This window comes from Molossus molossus, unplaced genomic scaffold, assembly GCF_014108415.1.
Source record: "Molossus molossus isolate mMolMol1 unplaced genomic scaffold, mMolMol1.p scaffold_m16_p_7, whole genome shotgun sequence".
Classification (NCBI taxonomy): domain Eukaryota; kingdom Metazoa; phylum Chordata; class Mammalia; order Chiroptera; family Molossidae; genus Molossus; species Molossus molossus.
This window is the reverse complement of record NW_023425401.1, coordinates 33,249,946-33,274,873: the sequence shown is the minus strand read 5'-3', so window position 1 is coordinate 33,274,873 and position 24,928 is coordinate 33,249,946. Positions and strand designations below refer to the sequence as shown.

At 37.9% G+C, this 24,928-nt stretch overlaps 1 protein-coding gene and 1 pseudogene across 1 annotated transcript; one reads left to right on the top strand and one right to left on the bottom strand.

Annotated features, from left to right (window-relative positions):
• The first annotated feature begins 11,870 nt into the window (after positions 1-11,870).
• LOC118620092 lies at positions 11,871-13,218 on the top strand (annotated as a pseudogene).
• A 7,816-nt stretch (positions 13,219-21,034) lies between these two features.
• TFPI2 (tissue factor pathway inhibitor 2) lies at positions 21,035-24,717 on the bottom strand. The gene is made up of 5 exons (XM_036246969.1): positions 24,511-24,717; positions 24,106-24,288; positions 23,071-23,250; positions 21,518-21,691; positions 21,035-21,162 (listed from the first exon to the last, which is right to left on the bottom strand). Exons 1-5 carry the CDS (start codon positions 24,596-24,598, stop codon positions 21,080-21,082), a joined length of 708 nt encoding a protein of 235 aa, XP_036102862.1. The 5' UTR covers positions 24,599-24,717; the 3' UTR covers positions 21,035-21,079.
• Positions 24,718-24,928: the final 211 nt, after the last annotated feature.

The following is a 24,928-nucleotide window of genomic DNA, read 5'->3' as shown; positions in this document are numbered from 1 at the left end:
CCCACCCCCCCCACCCCCCATCCCCTCTTCTGAGGGATGTCAGTCTGTGCCCCACTTCCATGTGTCTGGGTCTACTGTATTCCTCAGACTGTTATGTTCATTATATTCCGTATATAAGTGAGATCATGTGGTATTTGTCCTTCTCTGCTTGGCTTCTTTCACTTAGGATAATACTTTCCAGGTCCCTCCATGTCGTCTCAAAGGATAAGAGATCTTTCTTTCTTACCGCTGCATAGTATTCCATTGTGTATATGTACCACAGCTTTTTGATCCATTCGTCTACTGGTGGACACTTGGGCTGTTTCCAGATCTTAGCTATGGTAAATAGTGCTGCTATGAACATGGGGGTACATATATTCTTCCTGATTGGTGTTTCAGGCTTCCTAGGGTATATTCCCAGCAGTGGGATCACTGGGTCAAATGGAAGTTCAATTTTTAATTTTTTGAGGTAGCACCATATTGTTTTCCATAGCGGCTGCACCAGTCTGCATTCCCACCAGCAGTGTATTAGAGTCCCCTTTTCTCCACACCCTCGCCAACACTTGTTGTTTGATGATTTGTTGATGGCGGCCATTCTGACAGGTGTGAGGTGATACCTCATTGTTGTTTTAATTTGCATCTCTCTGATGATTAGTGATGTTGAGCATTTCTTCATATGTCTCTTGGCCATTTGTATGTCCTGTTTGGAGAGGTGTCTATTCAGCTCCTCTGCCCAATTTTTAATTGGGTTCTTTGTCTTCCTTTTGTGGAGTTGTATGAGCACTCTGTATATATTGGAAATTAACCCCTTATCTGATACATCATTGGCAATGATGTTCTCCCATACAGTGGGTTGCCTTTCCATTTTGATGATTGTTTCTTTTGCTGTGCAGAAGCTTTTTAGTTTGATGTAGTCCCATGTGTTCATTTTCTCCTTTATTTCTGTTGCCTTAGGTGATGTATCAGTGAAAATTCTGCTCCGTATGATGTCCGAAATTTTGTTGCCTACATTTTCTTCTAGAATTTTTATGGATTCACGGGTCACATTTAAGTCTTTTATCCATTTTGAGTTTATTTTTGTGTATGGTGTAAGTTGATGGTCTAGTTTCATTTTTTTGCATGTAGCTGTCCAATTTTCCCAACACCATTTATTAAAGAGGCTGTCTTTACTCCACTGTATGCTCTTGCCACCTTTGTCAAATATTAATTGAGCGTATTGCCTTGGGTCCATTTCTGGGTTTTCAGTTCTGTTCCACTGGTCTATATGCCTGTTCTTGTGCCAGTACCAGGCTGTTTTGGTTACAGTCGCTTTGTAGTATAACCTGATATCTGGTATTGTGATCCCTCCAACTTTGTTCTTCTTTTTTAAAATTGCTGTGGCTATTCGGGGTCTTTTTTGGTTCCATATGAACTTTTGAAGTATTTGTTCTAGTTCTATGAAATATGTCGTTGGTATTTTGATGGGGATTGCATTGAATCTATAGATTGCTTTGGGTAGTATGGACATTTTAATGATGTTAATTCTTCCAATCCATGAACAGGGTATGTGCTTCCACTTCTTTATATCTTCCTCTATTTCTTTTTTCAATGACCTGTAGTTTTCTGCAAATAGGTCCTTTACTTCTTTGGTTAAGTTTATTCCTAGGTATCGTAATTTTTTTGGAGCGATGGTAAATGGGATTGTTTTTTCAGTTTCTCTTTCTGTGAGTTCATCATTGATGTACAAGAATGCCGTCGATTTCTTGACGTTAATTTTGTATCCTGCTACTTTGCCAAATTCATTTATTAAGTCTAATAGATTTTTGATGGAGTCTTTAGGGTTTTCTATGTACAATATCATGTCATCTGCAAATAATGACAGTTTCACTTCCTCCTTTCCAATTTGGATTCCTTTTATTTTTTCTTCATGTCTGATTGCTGTGGCTAAGACTTCCAGTACAATGTTAAATAAGAGTGGCGAAAGTGGACATCCCTGTCTTGTTCCTGTTCTTAATGGAAATGTTTTTAGTTTCTGTCCATTGAGTATGATGTTGGCTGTAGGTCTTTCATATATGGCCTTTATTATGTTGAGATATGATCCCTCTATTCCTACATTGCTGAGCGTTTTTATCAGAAATGGATGCTGGATTTTGTCGAATGCTTTTTCAGCATCTATTGATATGATCATGTGGTTTTTATTCTTCATTTTGTTTATGTGGTGTATCACGTTTATTGATTTGCGAATATTGTACCAGCCTTGCATCCCTGAAATGAATCCCACTTGGTCGTGGTGAATAATTTTTTTGATGTATTTCTGGATCCGATTTGCTAGTATTTTGTTCAGGATTTTGGCGTCTATGTTCATCAGGGATATTGGCCTGTAGTTTTCTTTCTTCGTAGTGTCTTTTTCTGGTTTTGGAATTAGAATTATGCTGGCCTCATAGAATGTGGTTGGAAGTCTTCCTTCTTCTTGAATTTTTTGAAATAGTTTGAGGAGAATGGGTGTTAGTTCTTTTTTGAATGTTCGGTAAAACTCCCCCGTGAAGCCATCTAGGCCTGGGCTTTTGTTTGCTGGGAGAGTCTTGATTACCTCTTCAATTTCCTTAGTTGTTATCGGTCTGTTCAAGTTTTCTATCTCTTCCGGGAATAGTTTTGGGAGACTGTGTGTTTCTAGAAATTTGTCCATTTCGCTGAGATTGTCGAATTTGTTGCCATATAGTTGTTCATAGTAGTTGTTAACGATCTTTTGTATTTCCGTGGTGTTGGTTGTTACTTCTCCTCTTTCATTTCTGATTTTGTGTATTTGGGTTCTCTCTCTTTGTTTCTTGGTGAGTCTAGCTAAGGGTCCATCTATCTTGTTTATCTTTTCGAAAAACCAGCTCTTTGTTTCATTGATCCTTTGAATTGTTTTTTTGGTCTCTATGTCATTTATTTCTGCTCTGATCTTTACTATTTCCTTCCTTCTACTTGCTCTGGGGTTTTCTTTTTGTTTGCTTTCTAATTATTTAAGCTGTGAGGTTAGACAGTCAATTAGAAATTTTTCTTGTTTTTTGAGGTAGGCCTGTAGTGCTATGAACTTCCCTCTCAGAACTGCTTTCGCTGCATCCCATAGATTTTGTGTTGTTGTGTGTTCATTTTCATTGGTTTTCAGGAAGTTTTTAATTTCTTCCTTGATCTCCTCGGTGACCCATTCATTGTTTAATAACATGCTATTTAGCCTCCATGTGTTGAAATGTCTTTGCATGTTCTTGTTGCAATTGATTTCTAGTTTCATGCCATTGTGATCTGAGAAGATGCTTGATATGATTTCAATCTTCTTGAACTTGTAGAGATTTAGTTTGTGTCCTGTCATGTGGTCTATCTTTGAGAATGTTCCATGTGCACTTGAGAAGAATGTGTATTCTGTAGTTTTGGGGTGTAATTCTCTGTAGATATCTATTAAATCCATTTGGTCTAGTGCTTCATTTAGAGTCTCTGTTTCCTTGCTAATTTTTTGCCTAGAGGATCTATCCAGTGCTGTCAACGGGGTGTTGAAGTCCCCTGCTATGATTGTATTGTTGTCGATTTCTCCTTGGAAGTCCTCCAGAAGATTTTTAATATATTTTGGTGCTCCTATATTGGGTGCATATATGTTTATCAAGGTTATATCTTCCTGTTGGATAGATCCTTTCAATATTATGTAGTGGCCGTCTTTGTCTCTAGTTATGGTCTTCATTTTGAAATCTATTTTATCAGATATGAGAATTGCTACCCCAGCTTTTTTTTGCTTTCCATTTGCTTGGAAAATTTTTTTCCATCCCTTCACTTTCAACCGATGTGAGTCTTTTGTTGAGAGGTGGGTCTCTTGTAAAAAACATATAGATGAGTCATGCTTTCTTATCCAATCAGCTACTCTGTGTCTCTTTATGGGAGCATTCAATCCATTTACGTTTAAGGTGATTATTGATATGTACTTATTTATTGCCATTTTTGTTTAGTGTGGTTCTATTTTTCTTCCCATTTCTACTGCTAATTACAGCAGTCCTTTTAACATTTCTTGCAGTGCTGGTTTGGTGCTAATGTATTCCCTTAGCTTTTTTTTGTCTGGGAAGCTCTTTATTTGATCTTCTATTTTGAATGATAGCCTTGCTGGGTAGAGTAGTCTTGGATTCAGATTCTTGTTTTTCATGACTTTGATTACTTCATGCCATTCTCTTCTGGCCTGTAGTGTTTCTTGGGAGAAGTCAGCTGAGAGCCTTATGGGGTTCCCTTTGTAGGTAACCTGTTGCTTATCTCTTGCTGCTTTTAGGATTCTCTCTTTGTCTTTAATTTGTGGCATTTTAATTACTAAGTGTCTTGGTGTGGGCCTGTTTGGGTTCTTCTTACTTGGGACTCTCTGTGCTTCTTGAACTTGAATGCCTTCTTCCTTCACCAAATTAGGGAAGTTTTCTCTCACTATTTTTTTGAATATATTCTCTATCCCTTGCTCCTTTTCTTCTTCTTCGGGGACTCCTATGATGCGAATATTATTACGTTTCCAGTTGTCCCATAGTTCTCTTAAGCTGTCTTCCTGTTTTTTAATAGTTTTTTCCTTTTGTTTTTCTGATTGGTTGATTTTTTCTACCCTGTCTTCTAATTCACTGATCCGGTCCTCAGCTTCCCCTACTCTGCTTTTTAAACCTTCCAATGTGTTTTTCATTTCGGATATGTCATTTTTTATCTCTTCTTGTTGGTTTTTAATTTCCATTTGGCTTATTTTTAGTGTCTCTATGTCCTTACTCATGCTGTTCAGCTTCCTCAAGATCATGGCTCTGAATTCTAGCTCTGTTAACATGCCTAATTGCTCCACATTGATCTCATCTTCGGTGGAGGTGTCTTGCTCTTTCATTTGGCTTCTGTTTCTGTGTTTCACCATTTTAGCTATCACTGTGGGCTTTGGAGCCTATCAAGTTCTCCCTGTGGGTGTTGGTGTTCTGCTGTTTGTGGCTCCCTCTCCTGTGTTTAGATGAGCGAGGGAGGACCCGCGTTGAACACCACTGTCAAGTCTTACTTTCCTGGTTAAAGTTGCCAGCCCAGGAAACGTACTGTTATCCTCTAGCTTTTTGCCTGGAGGCTAGCAGTCTAGGTTAATTGATCAGTTTTGGGTTGTCAGTTGATTGAAAAACTCCCTCTGGTGCTCAGCCAAGGGGCTTTCAGGAGGGTGGGGCAGATGCTGGTTGTTAGTGAGCCTCAATTAGCACTTCAATGGCCCACAGGGTGGGGTTGGATCTCCGAGGGAGGGGCTGCTGCCTCTCCCCAGAGCCCTGGGAAGGAGCAATGTGGCCACAGTCCTGAGTGGCTGCACTCAGCCAAAGCTCTGAGCGCCCTCCAAACCCCGAGTGTCCCAACACAGTTCCAGTCCAGTCCGCCCTCCCTCCGCCGGAGCCCAAGGTGAGTGGCTGTGGCTGTTTCAGCCTCTGTCCCGGCTGCGCTGCGGGGCCTCCTGGGAGTGTAACCCGCGGGCGCCGCTTACAGCTAAGGCCGCTGCCGAGCTGCCGACCGTGGGCTCCCAGCCCCCGTCTCGCGCCTTCGCAAGCCTACCGGGATGGAGTCGGTGTCCCTCGTTGTATGGTCCTCGCAAGCTGCTTTTCTGTTGCTTTTTCCTGTTGATTTGTCTGTGTTATAGTTGTAATTCCAGTTTGGTTCTGGGAGACGGTCTGTGTAGCTCCGTTCACTCCGCCGCCATTTTTCTGCCCACTTCTTTGTTATTGTTTTGTTAATCTTGCCAGAAGTTTATCTAGTTTACTAATATTGACAATTAATCGGGGTTTTCTTGTTTGTTTGGCATTATTTACTCTATCCATTTATCTTTGTTTCTACTTGATTAATGTGGGGTTTTTTCTGCTTTTTGGGTTTTTGTTTTTAGTTATATTCCATTGTTCTGATTCTTTCTTGGGCAATAAATGATTAAAGCAGGATATTTGCAATATATTTACTCTCCTGAATGGAGGAAGAATGCAAGTGTCCCTGTCTAATCTCCTGTACACATGCTAATGACAAACTCCATAACGAACAAGCTAAATGGTTTTGCAGAAGAAGAGGCCTTATCTATGAGGGACTCTTAGCAGGGATAGCTGGTTCTTTAGACCTGCTTAAAGAAAAGAATCTAGAATCTAGACGCATAGGACATGATTGCCTGGAAAATCATGTAAGATGTAACTATCTGAGTATACAGCAGAGATGGTTTATGACTTAAATGGCTCTTTCGGTATAGATGTTCTGAGCCATAGAATTTTCAATACAGTTTTTTAAAAAAAGACCTGACAATGCCCAGCTAGAAGTGCTGAACCTCTCCATGATTTGACTATGCCGTTTGATTATTTCATCCTCAATATGATTAATAAAGCTTGATCCCCTTTTCATGCGCCTTAATTAATAATCCAATCATTTTATTAAAAATTCAGTTCTTAACTTGGATGCTCAACTGATTAATATACCTTTCATATATCCTAATATATGCATTAAATGCTAACAATTTTTCTCTAAGTACCTTCTAAGCTGCCTTCTACAAGTTTTGATAGGTAATATTTTTATTACTCAGTTCAAAATATTTTCTAATTTTCAGCTATTTCTTTTTGACACATGAGGTTTTTACTAAATTTCCAAAGTGATTGTTTACTTAGTATTTTATTACTCATAATTAACTGTATTGTTTTCAAAGAATGTGGCTTAGGTGCCAATACCTTAATCTTGTCTGAGTCTTATTTTATGATTAGGTGGTAATTTTATTAGTGTTCAATGTGTGCTTCAAAACGAAGATCAACAAACTATGGCCCACGGGCTACGTCAGCCAGACACTTGTTTCTGTCAATAAAGTTTTAATGGAACACAACTGCACCCATTTATGTATTGTCTATGGCTGCTTTTACACTACGACAGTATTGTATTGACTTTGAGTTGTTTAATAGTCTGCATATTCTTAGTGATTTTTTTTAGTCTTGATCTTTCAATTATGGAGAGAAGTGTATCAAGATTTCCCACTATGGTGGTATACAGGGTTGGGCAAAAGTAGGTTTATAGTTGTGAGTGTGTGAAACACAGAGTTTATTCTTGTATTATTATTTATTAATTATAGTATTATTTTCTATAGGAATAATTGTAAACCTACTTTTGCCACACATTATATTTGTTTGTTTTTCCTTATAATTCTGGTTAGTTTCACAGTTTTGCTATAAATATATGATAGATGATCTGCTCTTACATGTATAGAAGTTTAGAATAATTACATTTTCCTGGTGAATTATGCTTTTTTAAATTTGAATATTTATTTGAATATTGAAAATTGGATAGAATTTTGCCATTATTTTATTAGAGATATAACTTTTTTTGGTTGATACTTGCCTGGTAAATATTTTAATCCCTTTATGATCAATCTTTCTTGTTTTGTTTTGTTTTTTAATTTTTTCTATTTGTCTATGTTGAACAGCAAAGAGCTGAAATTTATTATTTATTTCAGGAAGATAATCTTTGTCTTTAGAACTTTTCTGAAGGCATTTAATGTAGTTGATGTTAAATTTATTTTTATTGGCTTATATTTTACTTCTACTTGTCCTGGCTTTTGTATCTTTTGAGTCTTTTTTTCTCCTTTCTCACCCTCATTTGAATTTATTGTTTCTAATTTTATTTAATAATTTGGAAACCACATATGCTACCTTTATTTTTTAGTGATCATATTTAACCTAATAAAATCAAATGCACTTTCCTAGAATACTTTCGTTGCCATCAGCTTCCCTTCCACTTAAGCTTAATTTTTCAATTCCATCTTTTTTTTTTTTAATCCTCACCCAATGACATTTTTCCACTTTTTGTTCAGATAGAGTGGGAGGGAGAGAGAGGAAGAGAGCGAGAAAGAAACATCAACATTAAAGGGACACATCCAGTGGCTGCCACCCGCATGACCCACGCAGGGCTGGGAACAAACTGCAGCAGAGGTACGTGCCTTAGCGGGAACCGAACCCGGGTCTCCCTGGACCGCAGGCCGACGCTCTAACCGCTGAGCCAAACTGGCCAGGGCAATTCTATCATATTTTAACCACACTCTAAAATTAGTATTATTGATTTTTCGCATAGGTATATTTAAATTTAACCACAGATTTCTACTTTTTTAGCTAATTTTTTTATTACATTTCAGATCTTCCACATGGAAAAAAAAAGAACTGAAGAGAACTGAAAACTTATGCACTTATAAAAACAAGATGTTGGAATTAATTAAAATGAAAGCAAAAATTATTATGACACATAAAGAGCAGAACCATGTTTCATTAAATATTTGTTCATTTAAAAGTGTAATAAAATAGACAAAGCTATAACCACAGATAAAATGAACAATTCTCCTTAAAAATATATAATGTAAAATTCAATGCTAAAATATTTGAAAGCCTCCATCAAATTACTTTAAAGAAAAAGATTATTAAAATCAACCCATTAGATAAAGAAAGCCCGAATAAATGAAAAGTCATAAATAAAACAAAATACTTAATAATAAACAACCCCTAAAAGAGTTCCAAGTCAGACAGTTTAACATGTAAGCTATTAAAACCCTCCCAAAACTAAATAAATAAATCTTATAATATTCTAAAATCCCAGATTGTGGAAAAGATAGACTTTTAAAATATACTTATTTGTCAAGCATAACATTGTCAAAATTTGACAGAGCATCAGAAAGAGAAAAACTACAGCTTTTAAGCCAATTTCTTTAAAAATTATCAAACTTAGTTCAGCAGTATATTAAAAGTTTTAATGTTCAAATAAGGTTTATTTTATTTATTTAGTAAGTTAGTTAATTCTCAAAGATATTTTTCTATTGATTTTTTTTTTTTTTTTTTTTTTAGATAGAGTGGAATGGAAAGAAAGAGAGAGACAAAGAAACATCTATGTGAGAAAGACATATCCATTGGTTGCCTCCCCCACAACCCTAACTGAGGCTGGGGATTGAACCTGCAACTGAGGTGCATGCCCTTGACCATGATCAAACCCAAACCCTTCTATCCTTAGGCCAGTGCTCTAACCGCTGAGCCAAACCAGCTAGGACTAAAGTTTATTTTTTTAGAATGTATAGATAAGTTCATATTGGTACATCTGTTAGATTTTTTTTTTTTGGTAATTCACTCCTTTAGTAATTCATTTATTCTGACTGCTGAGAAGCAGATATAGAATTAAATTAATACTCAAATGTACTTCCTATATGCAAGTAGATGAGTCTTAAAAGAATTGTGGGAGCAAGTGACTAATTCCTAATTGTTTTTTTTTTTAATTTATTGTGGTGACATTGGTTAATAAAATTATATAGGTTTCAGGTATACAATTCTACAATACATTATCTGTACATCGTATTGCGTGTTTACCTGCCCAAGTCAAGTCTCCTTTCATCACTATTTATCGCCCCTTTACCCTCTTCTAGCTCCCCCTAATCTGCCTTCCCTCTGGCAACCACCACACTGCTGTCTGTGTTCATGAGTCCTTTTTTTTTTCTTTGCTTAATCCCTTCACCTTTCTCACCCAATCCTGAACCCCCTTCCCTCTGATAGACATTACTCTTTCTCTGTGTCAACGAGTCTGTCTCCACTTTGTTAGTTTATTTTGTTCATTAGATTCCACATATAAGTGAAATCCTATGGTACTTGTCTGTCTCTGACTGGCTTATTTCATTTAGCATAATACTCTCCAGGTCCATCCATGCTGTCACAAAAGGTAAGATGATCTTCTTTTTTCATGGCTGAGTAATGTTCCACTGTGTAAATGTACCACCACTTTTTTATCCACTCATTTACTGATGGCCACTTGGGCTGCTTCCAAAACTTGGCTATTGTAAATAACACTGCAATGAGTTAAGAAATAGATAATTTATTATATCAAAATATCAAAGGAGAAAAATATGATCACATTTTTATGCTGAAAATCTGTCCAATGAGATCCATGATGTATTCTTGATATAAGGAAAACCTCCTAGTAAATCAGGAAGATGATTACATTTCATTAACCTGATAAATTATATTAATTTCAAACCTATTGTCAATGGCATTGTTAACTATCAGACACAAAATGTATGTTGGCAAAATTCAGAAATTTAAAAAACCATACTTTTTTCATTGTTATATATCTTTTTTTTCCTGTAAGTTTCAGCCAATTCAATGAGGCAAGAAAAAGAACAAGGAATTTAGACATTAGCAACAAGGAGATACAATTATTATTTGCTAACATTGTGACTCTGTGGAAAAACTTTAAAAATCAACTGAAATAATATTATAACAAATAAGAAAGGCTTATTATTTGATTAACTGAAAAATAACTAGCCCAAAAGTCATAGCTTTCCTATTTAACAGTAGTTATAAGTCAGAATGTATGATTTATAAAAATGTCACTTACAAAAAGAGCAAAACTTCAAAAAATGAAAAGTAAACTTTAAATATAAAATATTTAAATAAATAATGTTGTATTAAGGAATGATTTTTTGTTATCCTGACATAATGCCCTACCAGAGAGGTTCCTGTGTGTTTCACTCCTTTCTTCATCTTTAAGACAGTAAAGATAGCTCATCTTTGAAGAAAATTGATAGATTTTTAGAGTTTCCATCCCTAGAAAGGAGCGAAATGCATGGATATATAGTAGCTATCCTAGAATTGTTGGACCTAACTTTGTTTTGTTGCATTTTATTTCCCTGGAGCTTAATAAATAAAGCATGGACTGCTGAGGAATTACTGGCCAAAAGGGCAAGGGTTCCAGACATCCTGGTTAAAACCTATCTGATTCCCTTCGGACACAGCACCCTTTAAGAACACCTTCAGAAGAAGGTAGCGGTGAGTGAGCTCATAAAGCCTGGATGGACCTGACTAAGGAATATGCCTGGCTCCAGCACTGGCAAACAGAATATGGATTCTATGTGCACCTACATTCTTTTGTAGGACCTGTTGATTTGGACACGTCACTGAAAACTATGACGTTGTCTATTTTTTAAGAATAATTTTTTTATTTAGAAAATAATATTTACTACACTTTTTTATAGATAGGAATGTTTGTTAAAAAGTTGTAAATAGCTTTATTTGTTCACAGAGAAGCAAAGCAGAGGTGCAGATAATTGCAGATAGTGCACTCTGTTGCATTAAAGGATAAGTAGGGAACATGGACAGGGAGCAGACTTCTCCCTGAGTCTAAAGATTAATGTCTAGAGCTGTCATTTGTGACTGAAGAAGACTCCCAGCTTCCAAGAATCTTAAACTATCCACGTGAAGCCAACAAACTCTCATAGATTGGTACTAGAAATTCCACAAGTTTTGATGGTAGGATCTAGGAAAAAAAAATAATATGATTTGATAAAATAAAGAAGATAGAAATACGACCCTGCTGTATTCTTTGTGTTCGTGATTAATTTCTTACTTTATAGATGATAATTCTATTGCAAATGAAAGTGCATATGCTATATAAATCCAATCAACAGGATGGGATTATTTTTAATTTGAAAAACAGATTTTAAAATTAATTTGAAGAATAAATGTATCCAAATAGTAAAGAAATTACTTTTAAGGAAAAATAAAACACTGTGATATCATTATAAAAAATCAATACAATTCCTTAGAAAAGAAAGTCCAGAAATAAGCGTTTGTCTATTTTTTTAAGAATAATTTTTTATTTAGAAAATAATATTTACTACATTTTTTTATAGATAGGAATGTTTGTTAAAAAGTTGTAAATAGCTTTATTTGTTCACTTAAATTGTAGACTATATTTGAAACAAAAGTTTCTTTTTAGCAGGTAGTAATTAAACTGATGCTATATCATCATTCAACAAGCTGCAATCTACTCAAAAAATAGAAACAGACTGAGAGACTTCTCCCCGGACTCCTTGGTAGTCTGTTCCCTTGCCTCCTCCAACCCCACAAGCCCTACAAGTCTCAGTTATGCGTGAGTGCATCTCCATCCACGTTGGCCAGGCTGGTGTCCAGATTGGCAGTGCCTGCTGGGAGCTCTACTGCCTGGAACATGGCATCCAGCTCAATGGCCAAATGCCAAGTGACAAGCTCATTGGGATGGGAGATGACTCCTTCAACACCTTCTTCAGTGAGACAGTCACTGGCAAGCATTTGCCTAGGTCAGTGTTTGTAGACCTGGAACCCACAGTCATTGATGACGTTCGCACTGGTACCTACCACCAACTCTTCCACCCTGAGCAGCTCATCACAGGCAAGGAAGATGCTGCCAATAACTATGCCCTTGGGCACTACACCGTTGGCAAGGAGATCATTGACCTCGTCCTGGACAGAATTCGGAAATTAGCTGACCAGTGCACAGGTCTTCAGGGCTTCTTGATTTTCCACAGCTTTGGTGGGGGGACTGGTTCTGGGTTCACCTCCCTACTGATGGAACATCTCTCTGTCAATTATGGCAAGAAGTCCAAGTTGCAGTTTTCCATTTACCCAGCCCCCCAGGTTTCCACAGCTATAGCTGAACCCTACAACTCCATCCTCACCACCCATGCCACCAAGGCACTGTGATTGTGCCTTCATGGTTGACAATGAGGCCATTTATGACATCTGTAGTAGAAACCTTGATATTGAGTGCCCAGTCTACACTAACCTTAATCACATTATTAGACAGGTTGTGTCCTCAATCACTGCTTCCCTCCGGTTTGATGGAGCCCTGAATGTTGATCTGATTGAATTTCAGACCAACCTAGTGCCCTATCCCCGCATCCATTTCCCTCTGGCCACATATGCTCCTGTCATCTCTGCTGAGAAAGCCTACCAAGAACAGCTTACTGTAGCAGAGCTCACCAATGCATGCTTTGAGCCAGCCAACCAGATGTTAAAATGTGACCCTAGCCATGGTAAATACATGGCTTGCTGCCTATTTTACCGTGGTGATATAGTTTCCAAAGATGTCACTGCTGCCATTGCCACCATCAAGACCAAGCATACCATCCAGTTTGTGGACTGGTGCCCCACTGGCTTCAAAGTTGGCATTAATTACCAGCCTCCCACTGTAGTACCTGGTGGAGACCTGGCCAGAGTACAGCGAGCTGTGTGCATGCTGAGCAATACCACCACTGTTGCTGAGGCCTGGGCTCATCTGGACCACAAGTTTGACCTGATGTATGCCAAGTGTGCCTTTGTCCACTGGTACATGGGTGAGGGCATGGAGGAAGAAGAGTTTTCTGAGGCCCGTGAGGACATGGCTGCCCTTGAGAAGGATTATTAGGAAGTTGGAGCAGATAGTACTGAAGGAGAGGATGAGGGTGAAGAGTATTAATCCGCCTGTTGCAATGTTACACTCCAGTGTCTTGAGATCATCTTATTTCTGTTGCTCTGTGAAGTCCACTGTGTCCCAAACTTTTCCATAAAAGTGATGTATTTACTTTTTTAAAAAAAAGAAAAAGAGTGAGAATATATTCTTTAAAAGTATAGCTCTGGCCTGTTTTGCTCAGTGGTTAGAGCATCAGCCTGTGGTCCAGAGAGACCCAGGTTCAGTTTCCGCTAAGGGCACGTACCTTGGTTGCAGTTTGTCCCCGGCCCTGGTTGGGTCGTGTGGGAGGCAGCCACTTGATGTGTCCCTTTCATGACAATGTTTCTCTCTCTCTCTCTCTCTTCCTCTTTTTCCCTTCCACTCTATCTGAACAACAACAAAAAATTATAGCCAAGTACATCCTCTATGTAAAGAAAAAAAATTCATTTTATAAGTAAAAGTTATCCAAAAAGATAAATTAAAAAGAATGTAGAATATGAATTTATCATGAGAATTATAGTGCTGTGATTCAGATGAAAAATTTCCAGGAAAGGGTGGCTAAGAATAGAGGTCAGACCTCTTCAATATCAAATATAAAAAATAATAATGATTATAATAATAATAAAATAATCTAAGCAAAAGATATAAGATTAACTTCTATTTTAGCTGGGAACAGCCGACCTCAACTACCAAACTCTAGTTTAGGGCCACATCAATTTGTGTTTTTGCTAAAGACTCTATTTGCATCAAATACTAGGTAACATTGGTTAAAAACACATTCTTGAGTTGAGGAGCTTAGTCTCTGAAGGTAGTGTCAACATATAATTTGTATTATGTATGCATTAAAAAATATAAATACTAAAATCAAAGCAGGCTAAAAAATTTGATTTATGGTTTTTAAAACTTAAAATATTATTTTAGTTTTAACATGATGTTTGGGATTTCAAGTTTCCATAGGATAATTTGGATACTTAAATAGTAATCTCTTCACACATCCTCCAAAGACTGTACAGAACAATAAGGAGATCTAATAAAACCACCCATATTTACATCTAGGGCAAAACTAAAAGAAAACAAACACATAAATTTCAATTTACATGTAACTGAGGAAATGATGTGAGGATTATAAAAAAAATAGGCATGTGTAGTAGGATTCTACAGTTGGTGAACTATAATGTTACCTCAAGAAAAAGGGTTTTACCCCAACTGGATCAAAGCCTATGGGGGAATTGGGATGGAGAAGAGACACGGTAGTTGTAGAACCAGAGATGGCAATTGTGGGAAGGCATTGCTTAGGGTTACAGTGAGAAATAAAAAAAAATCCCACATACCTGTGCTAATGCATAAAACAGTGGTCTTCCATTGAAAAAAGAAATTAAAAAGTGAAAGCATATGCCATGTTCATGGATTGGAAGAATGAATATCATTAAAATGTCCTTACTACCCAAAGCAATCTATAGATTCAATGCAATCCCCATTAAAATACCAACGACATATCTCACAGAACTAGAACAAATACTCCAAAAGTTTATATGGAACCAAAAAAGAGCCCAAATAGCCACAGCAATCTTGAAAGTTGGAGGGATCGCAATTCTGGATATCAGGTTATACAATAAAGTTATTATAATCAAAACAACCTGGCACAAGAACAGGCATATGGATCAGTGGAACATATCAGAGAACCCAGAAATCAACCTAAGATGTTATGCTCAATTAATACTTGACAAAGGTGGCATACAATGTAGTAAAGACAGTCTCTTCATTAAACGGTGTTGAGAAAATTGGGCAGGTACATGCCAAAAAATGAAACTAGACCACCAATTTACACCATACATAAGAATAAACTCAAAATGGATAAAAGACATAAATGTCACTTGTGAAACCATAAAAATCCTGAAAGAAAATGTAGGCAGCAAAATCTCAGACATCACACAGCAGAATTTTCATGGATACATCATGTAGGGCAAGAGAAACAAAGGGAAAAATTGATACATGCAACTACATCAAACTAAAAAGCTTCTGCACAGCAAAAGAAACTAGCATCAAAATTAAAAGGGACCCCACTGTATGGGAGAATATAATTGCCATCGGATAAGGGATTAATTTTCAAAATATATAGAGTACTCATACAACTCAACAAAAGGAAGACAAATAGTCCAATTGCAAAATGGGCAGAGGACCTGAATACTCTCTAAACAGGACATACAAATAAATGGCCAAGAGACATGAAAAAATGCTCAATTTCACTAATCATCAGAGAGATGCAAATTAAAACAACTATGAGGTATCACCTCAGACCTGCCAGAATGGCTGCCATCAACAGATCATTAAACAACTAATGCTGATGAGGATGTGGAGAAAAGGACCTGGAGAGTATTATGTTAAGAAAAATAAGCCGAGCAGAGAAAGACAAACATTGTATGATCTCATTTTGGGAAAATAATGAACAAAATAAGCTGATGAGCAAAATAGACCCAGAGATAGGAAGTAGGGGACACACTACTAACCTCAAAGGGATGGGGGGTAGGAGAGCAAGAAGAGATTAACCAAAGAACTTATATGCATATATGCATGACCTATGGACACAGGCAACAAATATTGTGAAGGTGGGGGGGATGGAAGCAGGCGGGAAGGTGTCAATGGATAAAGGAGGGACATCTGTAAAAACAACAAAAAACAGTAGTCCTCAAAGTGTGATGCAAACGTACATCCTAATCATCTATGGCCATTGTTTTCAATGTACATCTTTGGGTACCAACTCAAACCCATTCAATCAAACCCTAAAGCATGGGACATGGGAGCTGTAGCGTACCTGGCTCCCCAGATGGTTCTCACACCCAAAATTTGATAAACACATTATAGACCAATCAAGTGGTATGACATGCTTTGGACTTCGGACATAATTTAGTATAACTGAGTTGTAGGTTACAGGTGATGGTGAAATGAGACAGATGAATCCAGAGAGGAATGTCATGGTCCATTTGTAAGAAGTCTTAAATGACACACTAGGGGTTTGGACAGAAGCATGAAGATTCAAAAGGAAACCACTAAAGAGTTTTAAGCAGAAGAATAACCTGATAAGATTTTTGTTCAGAAGTATTACCCTGGCATCAGTGTGGATGATGGGATATAGAGCAGACATAAGCAGGAAGGAAATTGGAATAATATTTTAATTTTCCTAAAATAAGATTAAAATAGACTTGAATTGATATACTTGGTGACTAATAGAACAGGCGAATGAAGGGAGAAGAAATTATTTTGGATGATTCTGATTCTCACATGTGCTTGCCTCCATCACTAAGTTTATAATGGAATACATAGACAAAGAATATTTTAAAGCTACAACTCTGCACTTTTCTACTTTCCCTGATATTTATCACAAGACCTATATTTTACTAGAAACATGAATCTTGTAGAAGTTCCTGTTATTATGATGGAGTCAACAAGGTCATAAGAAGCCCAAAGAGGATCAATTGACATCCTTCTGATGTTGACTTTTGTGCTGCACTCCTTGGGGACATGCCAGAGCTTTATCTCTGGATGCACCGGAGCCGCAATTTCTACAGCCACTCTTACAATGCAGAGACAAACATTCCCTCCCTGGAGAACAATGTTAGCTAAATGTCCACAAGACTGTTGGGGGAGATAGCACGTATTCTTGGAGGTATGTGAGTCAGGCCATCTTAAAGGCTCCATTGCAGTTTCTATGGTTGAACATGTGACAATGTGTGTGCATAAAGGAGGCATGAGTAGTAGTCCAGAGAATTTTTTTTTCAATGAAAGATTGTGTTATTTAAAGCCACCCCATTTATTTATTTATTTATTTATTTATTTATTTATTTATTTATTTATTTTTGTCTTTTGGTGTCACGGAAGGCGACATTCCTTTTAATCTGGCTGTCTGGTGACACCACAGTGGTGACTTATCTTCAAACTGATCATAGCAAAAAGGAATTTCCCTTTGATAGCAGAATATCCTACAACAGTTTTATGAAATAGTCTACATTCACATAAAATGTTAAAGTTTGGGGTCTTAGAACAGTTGTATCAAAAGGATCTTCTTTCTGCCCTTGCTGAAGAGAGAGTTATAGCCCATGATCCCAGAGGGGCTCTGGCTACAGGGGGATTATAGGCAGTGGGTATCACTAGGAACCCCCCCCAAAATCCCCAAAGGCTCTTATCACTCACCCGACAACCCCAGAGCACACACAGCACCTTCTGCCATAATCATTCTCAAAAAACAGTGCTAACTACAGGCCTTATTCAATCAAAAACCCTTTAATGACCTGCTGCTTTTGGTCTCTAAAAGCACTATCATCTTCTCCATTTTAAATTCCATGTGTTTGTTGGAGAAACTGAGCAATTTGTCCTGTAGAGTGTCCAACATTATGGATTTGGCTGATGGACCTTTTCTGGTTTCTTCCAACTTGCTCCTTTATCCCCAACACTGCCTAATCATCTGACAACATAATAAAACCTCGAGGCTTAATTAACTTTAGGTTCAATTGTTCCCTTATTTCTTTCTACAAGATCACTTCATGGGGAGGGGGTATGCACTTCTTGTTTCATCAGATTAGGCAGCAAATAATGTCTGTTGGCATACTTCTAGTGATGTTAAAATTATTCATGGGTTCCAAGACATTCTTCTGATTCCTGCATGCCACTGTTCCCCATCAACTGGTCATGCCCTGATTTCTGCATCCACAGATGATTGTTACCTAGATGCATACATTAATTAGGGGCATATCCTAACATTGCAATGCATGTATTAGGTAAGATTCTTATATAAGTAACATTCTCTCATACACTATTTAGTTTCCTTGTGGTACAGTTTTTTGTTTTTTTAGATTTTTTTCTTTAATGATTTCAGAGAGAGGAAAGGAGAGACAGAGATAGAGAGATAGAAACATCACTGAAAGAGAACATCCATTGGCTGCCTCCTGCGTGCCCCCCAATGGGGATTGGGCCCACAACCTGGGCATGAGTCCTGACCAGGAATTGAACTGGCGACCTCTTGGTGCATGGGTTGACCCTTAACCACTGAGCCACACCAGAAGGGCTGTGGTACAGTTTTTAAAGGATAAAAAAAGAAAATGATTTATTTATTATTTTGTTAATTCATTTTTCAAAGTAGAGTGCCCCGGAAACCTCCAAAAATGACCAAAGATGTATGTGTGTGTAATTATGAACTCATTTTATATTCATAATTAAATACATATAGATGTTGTGGTGGTTATATATTTTGATGCTCAGAGTGTTGCATTTTGGGCCATTGGGAGCCCCTTAATGTTACAGTCCTGGTTTTTTAGTGTATGTATGACATGATTTATTAGTCTTTGATAGTTTCCTTGCTTGTTGGAATTAGGTTGCCCAGATTCACCTTACATATTCTCTGTCCCAGACCTGGACTCAGCAATTTCTTCTAAGAGCCCCGGCCCTGGTTCCTTTTAGTGAGAAATAATATTTAGAGACCACTTACTGCTACTGGATTGTCATTGCTTCAAGGACTTTTCAGTAGAAGGGTGGAAGTACATTCTTTCGGAAAGAAAAAACAAATTTTGAGTTCATACTATTTGTAATTTCAATTTCAAAATTGATGGTTTTTTTTTCATTTCTTAATTTTATACTTATATCTTTTTTTCTCTTAACATTGAAAATCATGACTTGTAAAGAAATGTAAATACTTATATTTTCTAACAGAATATATATTAAGTCTGGCCAGTGTGGCTCAGTGCTTGAGCATTGACCCATGCACCAAGAGATCTCCAGTTCGATTCCTAGTCAGGACACAGGCCCAGGTTGTGGGCACGATCCCCAGTGGGGAGCATGCAGGAGGCAGCTAATCGATGTTCTCGCTCATTGATGTTTCTCTCTCTCTCTCTCCCTCTCACTTCCTCTCTCTCTTAAACCAATGAAGGGGGAAAAAAGAATATATATTATAATATAGTATTCAATATGATAGTTCCAAAATAACATTATCAATATTACTAATAACAATAAGGCTACTAAATGCATTTTCAGATTCCTTCAGAATTTACTTGACCCTTAAGAGTATATCCCCCAAAAGAGATATAGTCAAAATACTGGTTTTATTTTTATTTTTTTAATCCTCACCCGAGGATATTTTCCCATTTATTTTCAGACAGAGTGGGAGGAAGAGAAAAGAGGGAGAGAGAGAGAAACATCGACGTGAGAAAGACACATCCATCGGTTGCTTCCCACTCCACCCCAACCAAGGCAAACAGCAACCGAGGTATGTGCCCTTGACCAGAATCGAACCCATGTCTCTTTGGTCCATGGGTCAACCCTCTAACCGCTGAGCCAAACCAGCCAGGGCCAAAATACTGGTTTTAAAAGTCACCGAAAATAATTATATATCCCTCGTGTTGTTATGCCACTGTTTGATATTCACTGGGTTCCCTTATTTTTTATTTGTTTCCAATTTTAGAGAGAATGCTTTATATTCTTTTAAATTTAATTTTGGTTTTGAATTATATAAAATATTTACATGGTCTAAAATCAAAACTATATAGCAACATGCATCCACATAAATTTTATCTCCATATCTATCTAATCCTGTTTCCTCCCTACCCCATAAGCAACCACTTTTATTATCTTTATATCTTCTGTGACTTGTGTGTATGTATTTATACATATTGTTCTAAACCCTGCTTTTCTTAAAGTATTCTGAGGATCAAGTGATATCTCTATATAGGTATTTTGTTAATTTCTCATCTATAATTTTTTCAACCAGTCCCCTATTAATGAGCATCTGGTTTATTTCCAGTTTTCCCAAAAAATACATCAATGAATGTCCTCAGGCATATACCATTCTATATTTTTGTCACAATACCATTGGCATAGATTTTTTAAAGAGGGATTGCTTAAGCAAAGGACAAATGCATTTATAATTTTGCTACACCAAGGGCATACTTTTAAACATATTACTCTTGCCAGGAAAATGTAGAATTTTTTAAAGTATTTTTTATTACAATAAAAGAGAAAACTGTTCAACTGGAATCATATTTATCAAGAATATTTTATCAGTGGAATTTAAATTGTTAAATTCATGCACAGTCTCTGATGTCCTGTCAATAAAAACCTTGAACAGTTAAAAAATTTTAACTTCAGTGGTTTCCCATCCATTAAGTCTCAGGAAATAAAGTGATCACAGGATAACTATTAAAAGCCATCTATCTATATGTGTCCCCAAACATATACATGCGAGTGGAAATGGATGAATAGGTAGATAAAGAGAGAGACATTTTTCCCCTGAGAACATTTATGATTTTAATACATTGACAAGCTTTTAATTCAGTCAAAAATTTGGTCTATTAATTTTTAAATAATACAACAGAAATGGAAGCAAGTTAGCAGTGTCTACATAATCGCACTTGTAGAATTTTAAAACAACTGGTAAATCTACGAGTTTGTCGCCTTGGGCCTAAAATATAATCCAGCTTTTAAATGCAAAATAAAATGTATTTGCTGGCCCTTTTATGTTCACATGTGTTAAAAGAACATGATTATATTGTCTTACGTTTTTCAGTTACTATCATTGTCTGAAATCAGAAGAACAACCCCAAGAACTGGGTGAGTCCTATCTGCTTTCTAATGCAGAGCAAAATTCAACCATACAAAAAATAGTTAAATGGTAAATTAAAAATAACAGATTCACATTTGAGTAGCAGCTAGTTATGTTTAACAAGTGGACGCATTTTTACAAAAAGTAACTTCGGTCAATAAAAACTGGTGAATAAATCACTAATGATTCATGTACTCATATTACCATAGTATCCTTCAGATATAACCATAAGGCAATAACAGAATTCATAAGATGGAAAAAAAAAAAAAAAAAACAGACAGAAAACAAAAACAAAACAACCAGTTAAAATTGCTTCTTCTGAAGTTTCAGTCTTCTACCAGGAAAGAAAAGCTTTGGCATCTTCTTACGTAGTTTCTTCCTTGAGGCTAAAGTCAACAAAATAAAAATAAACATCACATCAGTCTGTAGGATCAAGGTAAATCACCATTTCCAATATGTTTACAAACGGACCTCATCTTATTTCTAATGATTATAAAGTCAGTTTTACTCAGTATCCACTCAGTTGATAGCGTTCTACCGTTAAACACAAGGGTGCAGCTACTGTCTACTGTAGGCAGCCAGAGTAAGCATGCTCACAAAACTGATCAGTACTAAAGTGCCGTTTATGTAGAAATAGTCTAGAAATGGCCATATGCTGGTGGTAAAATGGATACATAAAATATACTTTTGCTTATGAATTTTTTATAAAGTTGGTTTAAAAACTGAATAAGAAAAATTCACCTCCTTTTATGCAAATGCGTTTGCAATCCTTCATGCTTAGAAAGTTATTGTTATTCCCTCCACAGCCAGTATAGGTGAAGGTCTCACAGGCACCGTGTCTTGGATTAAAATAATAGCGAGTCACATTAGCAGAGCATAGTCCCTCATCTCTTGGACTGTAGCAATATGATGGACCTTTAAGAAAAAGGCAATAAAATTAGACATGCAATAATACCAGAATTAATAAACTCTGGTGGTTACTGAAGACACTGAAGAAAATATAATCCCATACAAGCTTCATGCTGAATCCAAAATATAATTTTAAACCATTTAAAAAGTATGCCTCAAATTTCAAGACAGCTTTACATGGCATATTTTGTTAATTCTAAATTTTGATAAACTGAACAGAATTTTCTGAAGCTATGTCCTTGTATCATTTGAATGTGTAACTAAATTAAACCCCCAAAACAGATTAGGTAAAAATGGGCTATGTTTTAAGTGATAATATATGACACGCTTGTGTTGGTAGTTTTATTTTCAATGTGTTTATCAGCTCTCTTTTCATTATTAATCAAGAATACATGTATCTAATTCCCAGGTAGCCACTGGAACATTTACATTTACACAAACAATTTAAGAAAACACCAGCAATAACCATCTCTTTATTAATTCAAGATTTTGCAAATTCGACACAGTATAATAGATGTAGAGCTTTATCAAAGACTCTACCAAGGCAAAATTTCCCTTGTTTAATTTATTTATCTACCTGTATGTATCTCTGCTATGTCTAAGGAAAAGGCCTGTATTGTTTCTTTCTACAAATATTAAATACTGCCCAAGTCATTTTAGGGACTGTGTGTGTTGGGAGGAGGTGTAGATAAGAAATGGGGAGGAGAGAGCCCTGGCTGGGTAGCTTAGTTGGTTAGAGCATCATCTTGATAAGCCAAGGTTTCAGATTCAATCCCAGGTCAGGGCACATACAAGAAGCAACAAATGAATGCATCAATAAGTGGAATAACAAATCAATGTTTCTCTCTCTTTCTCTCTCTCTCTCTCTCTCTACCCCTCTCCAACTCTTCCTCTCTCTCTAAAACCAATCAATAAATAAAAATTTTAAAAATCAGGAGGAGATCAAAGAGGGATAGAGATCTCGTTATGCTCTGTAATTTGCAATTACAAGGATACAGAAATCTAACCAAACACGTTAAAAAAAAATTTTCAAGTTTCACCATCTTAAGTCTATATACATTCTGCAATTTCATGTATACAACTCAGTCCATGCAAACCTGAGGTCATGACATTCATTAATGAATACATACTGTAATTTTATGTGTAAATCAAATAGATGAGATATATTTCTGAAGAAACAATGCAGAGGAGGAAGCAAAAACTTGAATCATGGCTTTGTGGCTAAGAACTTGGCAAGTCATTAGCTTCTAGTTTGTAATCTTATAGGTAAAAATGGCAATAATAATAATACTCCCTCACAGTGCAATAGTGTGAAGATTGATATTATATTGCTATGAAATTACAACAACGCGATGAAATAGAAACACCATAAAAATAGTATTTACGTTTCCTTGGTGCACAGAAGTCTCTGCAAGTAGCTTCATCCGGGAACTGGTTCGAATTGTGGTGACACCCACCAGACATGAATTGTTCACATGTCATGGAACTTAGATTGAAGAAATAGGCTTCTCGGGGCTCCCCACACTGCCCCTCACTGACTTCCAAACGGCAAATTTTAGGAACTTCTAGGAAAAAGGAGGACATAAAGCAATTCAAAATTTACCCTTCTTAGTATTCCTTTCAAAATGTTACTATATTTTCAGAAACAACTGGGTGGAGGGTAACAACAACATCATATTTAGTGCTGGGATGGTAAATCCCCCAAAGATGGTCCATTAATCCAGTTATTTAGCTTTTTTTTTTTTTTAACAGTGTCTCCAGACCTGTTCAAATTCAATAGAAATACTGTTCTCTTAGGATGTTCTGATTGTTCCTACATATAAAATTAAATAACTTAGTCACAGGAATATGCATTTCCCCCTGGCTCAGTTCCTTGAGTGGCAAAGCCCCAGGTTCTTTTACAGGTCTTAACAAGTATGATAAACATAATTAACATCAAGTAGAAAACTGTATGGCAAACCTCAACTCTACCTCTCACACTCACAGAAACATGTTGGTTTATAAGGGGACAAAAGTAAGGTTATCATTAGCCAAATCACAGTTCAATAATATAATCCACTACAAGTATTTCAGATTGATGGGTAATTGACTGGAGGAAATGGTGTTCTCAAGGAGGCGTAGAAACTATAGGTTTAGAACTAATGATAAATACAGAAAAGCGCTTCTGTTGCACCTAATACATTTACCCATGCACTGTTTTGCCCGATGGTGGCATCTTTCCCCCAGCCTGCGAAGGCAGGGAATTACGATCCAGGCCACTCAGGAGACAGAAAACGCGTCACACTCTTGTGCGGACTTCGAACCGGGGACCCTGCTTACTGTCTGAGACCATTCGGTTACCCTGCCACCCCGCAGACGGTGGGCCGGGAAGCCAGCGAAGGAGCGCCAGCCCCCTGCCCCAAGCCCCTGCCCCCACGTACTCTCGATCCTCCAGCAAGCCTCCTCGCAGGCCTCCCGAGTCTCGAAGTTGTTGGCGTTGCCCTCGCAGCCCCCGTACATGAACTGGTGGCAGCTCTGGGTGTACCTGCTGTAGTAAAAAGAGGGGATCCGGGCGCGGCAGGGCCCTTCGTCGGGGGGCAGGAGGCAGATCTCCGCGTTGTTTCCTAGGGGAGGGACAGAAGGGTCAGGGAGAGGGAAGGCGCTCAGCCGCTTCCCCGGGGCGGGAGGTTTCCTGGTGCAGAGGGGCCTCTCCCGAGAGAGAAAGTACAAGCTGGGGCGCCAGGGACCTCGGCAAAGGGGGCAGAGAGCGTGGGTGGGGGTCGCCCTGGAGGCTGCCGCCGGGCCAGGAGGAAGCCAGAGGAGGAGGGGTCCTGGATGGCCGATACCTAGACGCCCCTGAGCAGCGTCGCCCGGTGCAGTGCCCACCACGAGCAAAGGCAGAAGCAACAGCCTGAGGGTACACGTAGGGTCCATGGCGTCCAGTTCCAGCGGCCGCGGGACGAGAGGCCCCAGAATGCGCGGGCCGCAGGAGGGTGCGCGGAGTCCAGCCCGTGTGCCGCGGTGGGTGTCCGCTTTATGTAGGGTGCTGTCCTCCCGACCCCGGACGGGGCGGGGCCTGGCTGAGTGGGGCCGGGAGGGGAGGCTGATTCACGCCCCAGCCGGTGATCCTGCTGCTATCTAGGCACTGGAAAGTGTGGGTGTGGGTGGGTGGGAGAGGGGGGGACAGGAATTCCCCTCCAAGTTGAACCTGTCTCCACAACTTTCTCTGGAAGCCAGCAGGAATGACCAAATGGAGCACTTTGT